Raw genomic sequence first — 14,587 nt, forward strand, 5'->3', positions numbered from 1 at the left:
CAACGCTGGCCTGGCCTGCATTCTCCCCCAATTCCAGGGGAATGCTCCAAGGGCAGCGTGTCCTCCAGCCTCCAAGGTTGCTTCTGTTGGCAAGTTCAGTGTAGGAGAACAGAGCTCCCAGGGCAGGTCTGTCGTCCAGTGGTCTTGTTAACAGAGGCTATTGCTGCCTGTGTCCGTTCTTCTTCTTCCTTTTTTTCTTCTCCCTTTTCCGCTCAGGATCTTCTTCCTTTTTCTTTTTCTTGTGATCCGAATCAGATGGAGTTTCTGGGGGGACGGGGTCCTGGGTCCGACTCCGTTTGTGCTTGTGCTTATTCTTTTTCTTGGGGGGCTGGATATGCATCAGGCGGCATTGCTCTGGCAGCGGGCCGGCGTGCAGGCGGAAGCCTGCCAGCATGGTGCCCGTGATAGGGGTGAAAGAACCACCAAGGATGGGCGGCTTCTCCATGAGAGGACGGAGGCTGCTGTTGTCATGGGAGCCAGGCAGGTCGATCATCCCGGGCAGGTCGGGCAGGAAGTCGCTCAACTTCTCCTTAACCTTCTTCCCGCAGAATTTATTGTAGGCATGCTCCAAGTTGTAGTGAGTGATCAGATTAGTACTGCCTGTAAGGTCCTTGCTGCCTGGGAGTTCCCGCATCAGGTAGAAGGGTCCGCACCCAGCTGCCGCCTTGTCAGCGCCTGGAGGAGCTGGGGTCGCAGCGGGCGGCGGGACCGTTCCGGGGCCCCCGCCTGCAGGAGGAGGTGGAGGGGGCGGCTTCCCCTGCCCAAAGTCCAGCATGGCTGGTGGAGGGGGCGGCTCAGTCTGTGCACCAAAAAGCGCTGTGAAGTTCTCCATAGCATGGACAACTCTGCCTCTGCTATGGATGCTGCCTCCCTGGAAGGCCCTGATTTATACCTTAGTCCCTAACGTGAATGGACCCTCCCCTTTTTCATCATTGGTCTGATTACTCAAGGGTTACAATCCACAGGCAAAAACTAGGTAATTGGAACACAGTATTCCCACCCCTCTTCCTTGTATGGGCATAACCAGAAGTGGACCTTGTACATCCTTATATGGACACAACCCCAGAGAGGACCTTATTGAGACCAAGGCTCCTTGAACCATGTGATTTTGTTAGCCTGAGGGGAAGGAAGGGATCTGAGACCTTTGTCCTACAAACAGGTCAGGGGGAATATGATTAACTGTTATATCCTCATTGAGAGGAGACAACTACCCATTTTCTTACAGGACGCAAGAGGATCTTAGAATTAGCTTTATCACTTAAAAGGAAAAAGAAAAACTCTATTTGCAGACAGACAAGTACAACACTTTACAGACACAGAACAGAATAAAACGCACAAACAGACAAACACCTGTGTGACAGAGCTCTCAATGTTTAGGTGAGTTTTTCCAGTCTACCTTACTAGAGCCCACTCTGGGTGTGAGAGGGGGCAGGGAGGAGGAGAAGAGGGAGTGAGGAGAGACTGGATTTACTACCAGCCAGTCCCACAGAAGAAATCCTCTGAAGGGGAGAGGTTTTTTTTCTGTTGTTCTGCATGGTTCCCTCAACTCTGAGTTCAAACTTAAGCCAACAGAGCTAGTATATATGGGATCTCTGTGAAGTTTCCCTTATGCCTGCAGAGCAAGTCCAATTGCAAACTTTAGGTCCAATTTAATGGTCAAAAATCTTGGGATTCTAACGGATATTATGCCAGGAAGTGCTTCTAAAGTCAAATTAATCCTAATTGTTCAATCTGCATCTCAAATGAGAGGAATCCTTTAGCATCCTGTCTCCCTGCCCAGGAGAAATAGGGCTGTGTGAGCAATTGACATGATATTGTCCCTGCTTCCAGGGAAATATCAAGCACCAGTCCCACACTGGTCAGGGAATCCCCCAACTCTCTTGTGTGGACGCAAGGCATGGTCCTTGCAAAGGAGACACCATCCCTTTGGCCCTATGACCGCCAGCCTCCCTTCCCTTGGGTGGCCACCCAATAAGGGGAGAGGGTTCAGAGCATGAGGGAGAAAATACACAAAAAGGATCTTACCTCAGGGTGTTGTGGCAAGAAGAAAGAGGAAGGGTTTTCCTGGTCAGGGAACCAGGCATATTACAGCTAAATGGCTTCTTGAAAACATTCCCCTTTCAAAAAATTACTCACCCACACGATCCAATTAAAATTTAAGTAAAATTTTTTTTATCATTTGGCACACAGAGGCATGGTTGGGAGAAGAAGCCTAGACTTCAGCTCCTGGGGAGGTGCAGGGTTATGGCATGTTCCTTAATCAGACGGTCATAGAGGTATGGCTGGGAGGAGAAGTTTAACTTCAAATCCTCAAACAAAGGAGAAGATGACAATTTTATAGAGGGGAGAAGGTGATGGAGTGGAGAGACCTAAGTCTGAAAAGTTACAGCAGTTTTAAAATGACGATATTAGCTATTTGGATACAGAAATTCCACATTTCTAACTTGAGATTCCTGTCACTACTTGGCCATAATCACACAGCAAACATGACCGGTTCCCAACGAAGCTCATGTTGTAAATTCAAGAAGCTCAGCTCTCTGGGTGGCTGCTTTATTATCTGTTTGAACAACCACTACCAGCTTCATCAATTACTTTGCTTCTCTAAGGAAAGAGTCATCTCTACCTGACCCCAGCAAGCTGATTGATGGCATTTCTCCATGGTCATAGTGTCCCCCTCTGGGCCAGAGCATCCCTAGTTGTGCCTAGGCCTATCAGGCTACTACTACAAGGACCTAAGAGTGAATCGTATTAGCAAAAGCTGCGTGGTCTATCCACAGCCATTAGTTGCAATGGCGCTTTGGTGTGCTCAGGAATCCTTGGAAGAAGGGTGGCAATGGATGAAAGATAGACATTGATATGTTTGGTGAAGACACATCTGTTATAAAAAGGATGATTGCAGCAACATTTTAATCAGTTCCATGCAATTCAAAAGCATTTGGTGAGTACCTGCTGTATACTCAACAACTAGGACTCTATTTTATCTTATCAATGAAACTGGTCTAAACTTGACAATTTCCCTAGTGTTTGGTAATGGCTTGGGCATGTTCTTGGGAACCTGTACCCAGGAATGTCCTCAGAACCCCATCAGGGGACTGAAAGAGCTTCCAAAATATCACAACCCCTGGTGGGCAGAGATCCCTCATGGGGGTGGGGGGTGTCAAAACCCCATCTGAATTCCAATCAGGTTTACCTCTTTAATGGGCCCCCAGATGTCTGATTAAAAAGAAGTCCTAGCCACTAAAGCAGGCTTTGGTTATATCAATCCTGAGAATAAATGTACTTTTTTATTCTTTATTTTCCTTTGGGGTTTTTCTGTATATGTCTTCTTTCACAACATGACTAAAGTGGTGAGAGGAAAATGACTCCTGTTCAATATTTCTCTGGAACTGCTCAGCAGTGGTGATGAGTCAAAGGCTCATTTATTGTCATTCTCTAGAGAATGGACAACCCAGTGTGTAGCTGGTAGGTGCAAAGAATGGGGGCTCATAGACCCCGTTTTAACCCCTAGTCCCTAACATGAATGGACCCTCCCCTTTTCATCACTGGTCCGATTATTCAAGGGTTACAACCTACATGCAAAAACTATCTAACTGGAACACAGTATGCCTAACTCTAATTTCCATAATTATTCTTTGGATTCTTAGCCAATGGGGGAGATGACAGAGGAACATTTCCTCAATCTTCCCTCAATCAGCCTAGGAGAGGACCTAATTGAGACCAGCTCAGAACTCCTTGAACCATGTGATCTTGTTCGCTGGAGGGGAAGGAGGGGGAATGAGACCTTTTTCCTCAAACAGGTCCAGAGGAGTGTAATTTGAAGGGTGAGTGTTATATCCTTGGTGAGAGGAGACGTATTTCCTCAGAAGTGGAAATATATTTTATCTGTATAACATATTGGATTGTTTGCATTCACAAGGAGGGAGAAGGAGAAGAAAGAAGAAAATTTGGAATTCAAAATTAAAAAGAAACAACAGTTAAAATTGTTTTAAAATGGAATTGTAAAAAAGCTTACTCATGTATTCATTCATTGTTGATCAACTGGAGAAAGGAGCATCTGGAAGCAGTTGGATCAAACAAAGGGGTCTTGCAATGCCAAAGGAGAGAAGTGATTAGACAGAAGTGAATGACTCCATTCTCCTTGTGTCTATTTTTGACACAGTCCCACTAACGTCTAGAGCCTAGCATTGGGCATAGATTTGCCCAGTTCCACATTTCTAGAAACAGTCACAACCAGGATACTGGGTTGATCATAGTAAAGGTCCTCACTTTTAGTGCATGTCTGGAATGGGAAAATGGGGACACATATAGACATGTTTTCTTCAATGACTCTCAGAACAATTACAGTAATCTCATCTAGTGACTGACAAAACCCATTCACCCAGAAATGAGACTCTATTAGGTTCTTCCCAAGTGTCCAGGCTAAGCTCTGTCCAGTGTCAGCCAGCCCCTCCTCACTGCCTCCTGGAATTCACACCTTCTCCAGTAGGGGGGCAGGAGAGGGCCATTTGTATGAGCAGACACCCGTGAGGCATTTCCAGAGCCTACAAGCTGTGAGCTCCTGCCATCTCTGCCCCCTCCCCAGGGCTGGAAGCTCTCCCTGGTTATGGGGGATCTAGTCCTGGGGCACACAGAGAAGCCTCCCCTCATTCATCCACAACCAGCTCTAACCTTTCCCATGTCAGACACTAAACAGGAGCCTGTCTTTGCTCCTGAGGTCACACATTGAGGACAGAGAGGAGGGAGGCCCCTTCTACTCCCCCAGAGTCAGGCTCAGCCAGGGTGACTCAGTGTGACTCACAGGGTCCTGAGAGGAGGCTCAGAGCAGACCTGGGGCTCTTTTGCATATGGAGCCCCAGGGGCCTGCAGGGAGCCCTGCTCAGGGTAGAAAAGCTTCCTCCCTCCTTGCTGCCCCCTCAGGGCTCTGAGTGCTCTCTCTGCAGGTGTCTGAAGGCCAGGATGGTCTCCCCATGGCAGCTCCTCTGGCTGCTGGTGCTCTGGGCTCAGGGTAAGACCCAGCAGGGCAGGGAAGGGGTGAGGAGGTCACAGGTTTTCAGGGATTAAAGACCCGATGACCCCTTGATGTAGTGCATGAGGAAGCTTAGACACAACACAGGCAGATGGGGCATGAGGAGCATAGTTATATCCTTTAACTTGGACATTCACACATTTCCTTCTTCCTCTAATTTTGTTGGTTTCCTAGATTCCCAAGGAGCCGTTGTGCTGACCCAGTCTCCAACCTCCTTGTCTGGGTCTCCAGGAGAGAGAGTCACCCTCAGCTGCAAGGCCAGTCAGAGTGTAGGTAGCTATCTTCATTGGTATCAGCAGAAACCATCCCAAGCCCCCAGGCTCCTCATCTCCTATGCTAACAGCCTGGCATCTGGAGTCCCTGCCCGCTTCAGTGGCAGTGGGTCTGGGACAGATTTCACTCTCACCATCAGCAGCTTGGAGCCTGAGGATGCTGGAGATTATTACTGTCAGCAGAGTAATAACTGGCCTCCCACAGTGTTTCAGGCCTGAACAAAAACCTCCCCAGGCTGCTCAGGGGATTCAGCTCAGAGCAGCAGCTGGTTCCTCTCTGGTCCCCAGGCAGAGCAGCCCCTGCTCTCTGGGCAGGCTCACATCTCCCAGGGCTTCCCCTTCCTGGCCCCACAGGTGCCCTCCTTTCTCACAAAGCCTTGTCTGTCACATGCCCTGTCCCTAGGCAGAGGGGAGGCAGCACAGCCCCTTAAGAAGCATAGGGGAAAATACAAATCGGGGAAATGCTGACATTTGGAGTCTACTTGATGGCTGTGTCTCCACATAGTGTGTTTCTCTTGTTGGGAGCATACATTCATATTAAGGAGGCTTTGCTGTAGTTCTCTGTAGCAATAATTTGTCTGTTTCCATGTTTGTTACTGTTGTTCAGTCATGTCAGACTCTTCCTGACCACACTTGGGTTGCCTTGGCAGAGATCCTGGAGTGGTTTGCCATTTACTTACCCAGTTGGTTTTACAGATGAGGAAACTGAGGCAAACAGTAGTAAGTGACTTCCCCAGAGTCGAATAGCTAGTAAGTCCCTAAGGTCAGATTCGACCTCAGGAATATGGATCTTTTTGATTCCAGGCCCAGTGCTCTATCCACTGCACCATCTGGCTTTCATGATATAGACTAGATGCCTTTTTCTCCAGCCCTGGACACCCTGGTCTCACAGGGCTGTGTTTCTTGAGATCTGGGCCTGGCCTAGAGCCAAGGAGAATGCCTCCACTCACCTAGCCAGTCATCATTTCCAGTCATCATTTCCTGTATCTGGAAGGATCATGTCGTTATTGGCTGACTCAGGCTAATGGGTGTCCTTGTGTGGGCACATCCCACCAGGCATTAGGTGACTTCCTAGGAGAATAGGGTGCAGGGTCACACCCTTTCAATGGCCATCTCTGCTGTGTCTCTGACTCTATTCCCTGCTTGTATGTAGGTCCAAAGCCCTGTCCATTCCTTTTTGGACCAAAGGGACACAGATTTTTTCAGTACTACTCCAGGGCTCTCTGATTGACCTTTGTCCATGGAAAGAAGAGGGCACTGGCTCTTCTACTATATTCAGCTCAGTGGTGTCTTGGTTCCCTGTTCTCACCGTGCTCTCCTTCTCGGTCCTTCACACTCATGCACCCAGTTGCTTATATTGAATTTCTTTATTTGGATTTTCTTATATGAAAGAAAGGTCATAGAGTAGCAACAATAAGTCTATACAAATGTAATTTCAGTTGATTTGGAAAGTGAGGCGTGGGCAGCAGAGGGAATCAGATATCCCAGAAGAGAAGGTGCTTGAACTCAGCTTCTAAGAATGCTGGGGATTTTCAGAATCAGGCAGGGGGAAAGAGCATTTCAGGAATGGGGCACAGCCTGGGAAATGGCCTGGAGACTGAAGATGAGACATCATTTGTGATGGAGAGTAAGACAGTTAGATTATAGAATAAATGAAGGAGTATATTATGTAATGAATCTAGAGTGAGGAAGAGGGAAGGAAGAAGGAAGAACTGGGAAATAGGAATCTTAACTCTAATGGTACCAAAGAAAAAAGAGGCTGAACTAGGAGTAGAGGGCTGAGGCTCTAGCAACCAAACTTTTTTATCAGGTGAACATCCGCTCCCTGGTCCCAGCACCCCATGATTTATATCTAAACATCTCCTAGGCTGATGCTGCTTTACAGAACAAAGAAACATCTTTCCCTAAGAATGTGTTTGAGAGAGATTATGTGTATGAGTGTCCCCTATATCCACTGGGATTGACATCTCAGACATAGCCACAACATCCACAATGCAGGAAAGGGAATCCTTTCTTGCATTTTCTGTGTTTCTATATGATTCTTCACAAAAATTCCTTTTTTTCTTGTACTAGCTCTGTGATCTTGGGAAGCTATGATTGGCTTATTGATTTTGAGTTGACTCATCTGTAAAAATTAGCTGAAGTGATGCTGTAATTTTTAAGTCGAATCAATCTTCCCCTGACTCACTCTCTGCCCCAACCTGCCCAGTAAGTTCCTATTGAGCATCTCCTTGTAGGGGTGGGTGGAAGCTAAGGCCTTTATTCCATCCCAGAAGCATGAAAACTTTTAGTGTCTAACAGTCAAATACACATCCTGCCTGGGTATGTCTGAGTCTGGTTTTTTTTTCTTTTCTTTTCTGCATATAGATGATTGAGATCAATTTCTCCACCTTGGAGGCAGGATTGGGATTTGAGAAGTTCAGACATACTGATTGGGAGCAGGAGAGTTCTGTAACTCCTTCACTTGGAGAAGATAACTACCAAGCAGGAGGCCTAACCCAACCCCTGGTCAAGCTTGCCCAAAGATACAGACTTCAAGGAAATTGTTTACACAGAGCAGAGCTGAAGCCAAATGTCACATTCCTCTCCCTGCAAAGTGCTTCCTTTTCTGATGTTTCATTCCAAGTATCTTGGGAGGGTATACCAGGGGATATGTTAGTTTCTCCTTGTTCAAGTCTCTTGTCAATGGACACTTTGGAATCTTTCATTTTAAGCATGTCTTTAATGTAAAGAAAACCCATCACTGTCTTGGCACTGATTGACATAATATCTTGTGTAGCTTTCCACTTTCCCTTTTGGGAAGACCCTGGAAATGAGTCAAACCTAAGTCTTAAGTGGTTTTCCCCCAGGGCACTTGGTGGGTGTGTGAAGAACCAGAGACTTGAAGAGAGGCTTTCATGGGATTGAACTTGTGGCCAGGGCTGAGAATGACCCCTTGTTCTAGAGAGGGGTAAAGTCTGCCAGGCTTCTCAGTCATGGTAGCAGGAGTTATTGTTTGACAAGGATCCTCAAGACCATGCAGACATTCAGTAGTTTCCTCAGAGATGGCAGAAGATGGAATGGTCAACAACTGTTACTATAGTCACTCTCATCACAGCAGTCAGTCAGTCAATCATCAGTCAGTCAACATTTCTTAAGGACTCCTATGGATCAATAAGTGTGCTAATGGTTGGGGATTCAAAGAAGTGTAGAGACAGTTCCTGTCCTCAAGGAGTTCACAGTCTATTTGGAGAGACAAAAGGCAAACATCTATCTAAAGATAAACTATATACAGGAGGAATTAGACATAATCAGCAGAGGGCTTGGGAAAGGCTTCTAATAGATAGTGGGGTTTTAGCTGAAATTTGGAAAAAGTCAGGTAAGCCAGGAGCTATAAATGAGAAGAGAAATTGTTCTGTGCAATATGGGAGATCCAGAGAATATGCTCAGAGTTTGGAAAGAGTGTGTCTTTTTGGAAGAAAAGCTAGAAAGTCAGTGTCTACATATTGTAAACCACATGGGATCAGTGGGGTAAATGTGGGGCAAGAATGCTAGAAAGGGGGAGAGGGTAGATTTTGTAGAGCTTTGAACCCCAAATTGAGGATCTTTGATAGTGGAGGTGCTAGTATCAGGAAAATTTCTAAGTCCAATGGAGAAACAGAAACAACAAAGTTTCCAGGCTGTAGCAAATAGGTTTATTGAGAGAATTTTAGTCCCACAATAAAGCCGGTCATCCAGGGGTTGGGCCTGAAAGACCCAGAGTTACAAAATCCTTGGGTTTATATACCCTTCCAAAAGTTGCACTTATATAACATAGCATTAAACTTAACTAGTTGCACTTCTAAAATTAAAGCATATTCTTAAGAAATATGGGAAACTGCCTAGTGACCATAATGTCAGCATTTTCCAATACTCTTATCAAAGTGTTATGATGACAACAGTGTGGGTCATAGTCATGCTGCATGAGCCCCTCCTATTATTCAAGCATGCCACTGGTGAGCTGCATGAACTCCTTGAGTCAAGCATTTCACTCATGGTTTCTAAAATATAGTATTGCTGACTACTATATCTTGTGATACTAGTTAATGGTTGAATTTGGAAAGTTAGTCAGAAGAGAGACTTAACCTATTTATATAATTGTAATAAAATAATATCTAAATATAATAAATCACAATTTTAGTTAATATATTCATTATTATCTTAATTAAATCACTTATAACTATGGTAAATCTCATAACTAAAGGATGGGGAAAATCTCACTCATATTATAGAGCCATTGGAGTTTATAGAATTGAAAGGGTGCCCTGGTCTGACCAAAACATTAGAAAAATCACTTTGACAACTGAATGGACAATGAACTAAAAGGAATAGAGACTTGGGTCAGGTAGACCTAAAAGCAGTTTACTGCATCTTTTCTATTGTGAAGTAAGGAGGGAATTCTCTTCTCTGGTTAAATCTGAGGCTGGAAACAACTTTGGTGAAAACCTTTTCTATTGGCCCTACAAGAGCTCTGTATAAATAGACACTGATGGCTTTGCAATCAGTTGTATCTGCTGTCCTCCTGATGGCTACTAAGGAAGCCGAACCTTCTACAATGGTCTAGGTCCAAGGAGAAAGGGTCAAATTCCTCATTTTGTCATGGCCCCTGCAAAAGGCAGGAGAACACACTGAATGGAGGTAAGGACTTGAAGTTAGGCAGATCTGGGCTGGAAAGCTCACTTCATCATGGACTTATTCCCTTGATTTTAAGTATGTCACAGCATCACAGAATGTGAGAGTTGGAAGGGGTTTCCTCAGGCATTTAATCCAAGCCATACCTGAAAGAAATCCCCTTTTCAGCACACCTGAGAAAGGGTCATTCAGCCTCGACTACAAGACTTCAATTGAGGGGGAAGTCCCTGCCTCCCAAGGTAGCCCATCTATGTTTGGGACATGTTAAGATCTCCAGGGAGAGAAATAACAGGTACCTCCCACAGACCTGAGAAATCTCACCTTGTCCTGAGATGTATCTGGTCACACTACAGGGCCTAGAGGAGTGCAGGGGTATCAGTCTACCCTGTGAGCAATGCACTTTATTGGGAACTGAAAGGAAGAAAAAAGAAAAGGGGAGGATTTTTTCTCTTGAAATACTGATAATGTAGTACAAACGTTTATTTAATGACCAGAAGGTTTCAGTTCCTACATAGTGTTTCCTGACAGCCAGCCTGAATTGGCCTCCATGAAAGAGAAAAGGAGATCCTGGAGGAAGTTCTACTTAAACTGAGTCTTGAAGAAATCCTGGATTTCTATGATGTAGCATTAGGAATTGGAACATTACAAGGGATGGGAGAGAGTCCATGCACAGGCACAGAGAAGAAAGGGAAAGCCTTGTGTGTCTCCCTAGAATATTGCCCCTTCCTACCCAGGCAAGTATCAGGAGGAATAACAATTTAGTTGCCTTAAGAGACTTTAATCCAATGGTAATGAAGCCATTTTGCCAAGATCTGGATACACCTCTCCAAAACCAGATCTAATATTGTCAGTTAAAGGACTAATAAAGTAATGAGTTTTGTTAAAAGTCGAGACATAATTTCTGGATTATCATGAGTGATTTAATTTGTTATGACTAACAAATAATAAAAGAAAGGTGATTTGGCTTTCACAGATAAGAGATGAATCTTGATGGCCTTTGAATGCTTAAAAAGCCTTTGGAAAAGGGGTGTACTTGAGGGTAGAAATCGACTCTGAGTGGGTAACAATCCGTGATGGATTGCACATAGAAATGAGAATGAGGGCAAAAAGTCTTCAGTTCCCCCAGCAGAGAGTGTGACTCGTGACACTCAGATACCTACAGCAATCTGGGCAAAAGAATCCATCTCTACCCAGGCACCACTTGTTTGTTCTCCTCTTCATAAAGTAGGTGACCCTAAATTCTAATGGAAGGAAGCAAGGAGAGACAAGGGCTTACTTCCTAAAGCAAGATCTCATTTAGACTGGATTCTATTTGTAAGGTCTCCTAGCTGGGGTGACTGTCTACCCAACATTGAAAAGCATGTGCCTAGAGGATTGAGGCAATATCATTTATCAACAATGTCCTTCAGGTGCTAGCTGAATAACACACAAGGGAATGACTTGTGGATAAAGAAATCAGAAAGGGGAAATCTGAATCTCAATCAATAATTGATTATTAAAATAAAATCATTTCTCTCAGGGTGGAGTCTCAAAGATCTTTATTTGAATCTCATTCTCCCCTGAATCTTAACAAGCATATAACCCTTCTGAGCCTCCATTTCCTCTATCATCAAATGGGGCTCATAGGAGCACCTACCTTCCTAGGGTTGCTGCAAGGGTCAAAAGTCATAATTTGGAGTAGTTTGCAAATGATATATTTCTATACATTTGTGAGCTCTTGCTGTATTACTTTGCTCACCTTAGCTGGTGGGCACATATGCACCGTGGCAAAGAAAAGTTGGGCCTTATGCCCTTTCTAGGTGATTTCCCACGTCCCTATTCTAACTCTAGCAATCCTAGCTGTTGAAAGTAGTAAAAAGGATAAAGAACATGAAAAATACTTGCTGTCACTCCTCCCTCTGACCAGCAGAGGGCACCATTGTCCTGATCATGGTCACACACTAATCAGCTCCCTGGTCCCATGGCTGGAGTCCCAACAGCCTTTGGTGGATTGATAGAATCCCTGAGCCCACAGTCAGTGGGGCTCCTTGTGCTGCATGACCTAAGAGTGAATCATATCACCGCAAGGACCATGGACAGTTCACAACCTTCAGTTGCCATGGAGTTTTGGTGTGCTTAGCAATCATTGGAAGAAGGGCAGCAATGTTTGATGAGGACATCTGTTATAAAAGGGATGATTGCAGCAATATCCTAATAAATTCCATGCAATTCCAAAACATTTATTGAGTACCTGCTGTATACTTGATACCAGACTAGGTGTCCTATGACTCCATTTTATCTGATCAAACAAACTGAACTAAACGAGGAATTCTATCACTGATTGACAACAGCTTTGGCATGTTGTGGGGGATTCTGCACCCAGGGATGGCCTTGGACCCCTAACATGGGCCCTGAAAGCACTTCCAAATTCTCATAAGCACTGCCGGGCACAGATCCCTGCTGAGGAACGGCCTCAAAAACTCCTTCTGAATTCTAATCACTTTTACCTCTGGTGATGGGCCTCCAGTTGTCTGATTAGATGCTCTAGCCTCTAAAGCAGGCTTTAATTGTGCTGAGCCTGAAAGCAAATGTACTTTTTTATATTCTTTATTTTTCTTCATTTTTTTTTTGTATATGTCATCTTTCATAACAAGACTAAAGTGAAAATATGTTTTAACTGACAGCACATATATAACATATCAGATTGTGTGCATTCTCAAGGAGGGAGGAGAAAGAAAGGGGAGAAGAAAATTTGGACCTCAAAATTGAGAAGAAACAATGGTTAAAATTGTTTAAGAATGTAATCATAAGAAGAAAATGTTTTCAAAGAGTGTAAATGTTTTGTCATGTATTCATTCATTGTTGATTCATTAGAGAAAGGAGAGACTGAAAGGTGGATCAAATAGGGGGATTTTGCAATCCCCCAGAACATACATGATAAGCCAGAAGTGAATGACTCCACTATCCTTATGTCAGCCTCTGAGCCAGTCACGGTCACCTTCATAGCCTCATATTGGACGCATAGATTTACTGAGATCTCCATTTCTAGAAAGAGTCACAGCCAGGATATGGAATGGATCTGAGTGTGGGTGTTCAACTTTAGTGCATATCTGGAATGGGAAAATGAGGGCAAGAGTAGACATATTTTCCTTCTGCAATGCTCAGAATAACTACAGTAATCTCATCTAGTGATTGACAAACCCATTCCCCTAGGAATGAGGCTATACTAGGTTTTCCCAGGGAATCAGGCTAAGGTCTGTCCAGTGTCAGCCAGCTCCTCACTGCCTCTTGAATTCATACCTTCTCCAGAAGGGGGAAGAAGACGAAAAGGTACATGAGTGAGACACCTCCAAAGCCTACAAGCTGTGAACTCCTGCCATCTCTGCCCCTTCCCCAGGGCTGGGAGCTCTCTCCTGGTTATGGGGGATCTAGTCCTGGGGCACAGAGAGAAGCCTCCCCTCATTCATCCACAACCAGCTCTAACCTTTCCCATGTCAGACACTAAACATGAGCTTGCCTTTGCTCCTGAGGTCACACACTGAGGACAGAGAGGAGGGAGGCCCCTCCCCCAGAGTCAGGCTCAGCCAGGGTGACTCAGGGTGACTCACAGGGTCCTGAGAGGAGGCTCAGAGCAGACCTGGGGCTCTTTTGCATAGGGAGCCCCAGGGGCCTGCAGGGAGCCCTGCTCAGGGTAGAAAAGCTTCCTCCCTCCTTGCTGCCCCCTCAGGGCTCTGACTGCTCTCTCTCTGCAGGTGTCTGAAGGCCAGGATGGTCTCCCCATGGCAGCTCCTCTGGCTGCTGGTGCTCTGGGGTCAGGGTAAGACCCAGCAGGGTAGGGAAGGGGTGAGGAGAGCACAGGTTTTCAGGGATTAAATACCTGATGACCTCTTGATGTAGTGGGTGAGGAAGTTTAGGGACAACACAGGCAGATGGGGCTGAGGAGCATGGCCAGGCCCTGGATTTCAAACACTGTGAGGTCTGTGGGAGAGACAGTTTATATCGCATATTGATCGTAAATACATACACTTGTCAGTCATTTGGGATTTCAAGGGCTCCAATGAATTGTCTTGTTCCAATAGTCTGACTTGGACATACACACATTTCTATCTTTCTCTAATTTTGTTGTTTTCCTAGATTCCCAAGGAGCCATTGTGCTGACCCAGTCTCCAGCCTCCTTGTCTGGGTCTCCAGGAGAGAGAGTCACCATCAGCTGCAAGGCCAGTCAGAGTGTAAGTAACTACCTTAATTGGTACCAGCAGAAACCTGGCCAAGCCCCCAGGCTCCTCATCTATGGGGCTAACAGCCTGGCATCTGGAGTGCCCGCCCGCTTCAGTGGCAGTGGGTATGGGACAGATTTCACTCTCACCATCAGCAGCTTGGAGCCTGAGGATGCTGGAGATTATTACTGTCAGCAAGATTATAACTGGCCTCCCACAGTGCTTCAGGCCTGAACAAAAACCTCCCCAGGCTGCTCAGGGGATTCAGCTCAGAGCAGCAGCTGCTTCCTCTGGTCCCCAGGGCAGAGCAGCCCCTGCTCTCTGGGCAGGCTCACACCTCCCAGGGCTTCCCCTTTCTGGCCCCACAGGTGCCCTCCTTCCTCACAAAGCCTTGTCTGTCACATGCCCTGTCCTGTCACTGGCTTTTGCTGCTAGTTGTCTCT

At 45.6% G+C, this 14,587-nt stretch overlaps 1 protein-coding gene and 1 gene segment (V, D, J or C); one reads left to right on the forward strand and one right to left on the reverse strand.

Annotated features, from left to right (window-relative positions):
• Nucleotides 1-157: 157 nt before the first annotated feature.
• On the reverse strand, nt 158-844 carry LOC122739571 (mediator of RNA polymerase II transcription subunit 19-like). The gene has a single exon (XM_043981252.1). The coding sequence runs from the start codon at nt 830-832 to the stop codon at nt 158-160; it is 675 nt and encodes a 224-aa protein (XP_043837187.1). The 5' UTR covers nt 833-844.
• Nucleotides 845-4,880: 4,036 nt separating this feature from the next.
• On the forward strand, nt 4,881-14,378 carry LOC122741077. The segment is given in 2 exon segments: nt 4,881-5,005; nt 14,062-14,378. Coding segments are annotated over 2 exon segments (366 nt in total).
• Nucleotides 14,379-14,587: the final 209 nt, after the last annotated feature.

This window comes from Dromiciops gliroides, chromosome 2 (assembly GCF_019393635.1).
Source record: "Dromiciops gliroides isolate mDroGli1 chromosome 2, mDroGli1.pri, whole genome shotgun sequence".
In the NCBI taxonomy this organism is placed as follows: domain Eukaryota; kingdom Metazoa; phylum Chordata; class Mammalia; order Microbiotheria; family Microbiotheriidae; genus Dromiciops; species Dromiciops gliroides.

Excerpts from the sequence above, each read along its gene's own strand:
- LOC122739571 (XM_043981252.1), bottom strand. The coding sequence starts at position 832 with ATGGAGAACTTCACAGCGCTTTTTGGTGCACAGACTGAGCCGCCCCCT.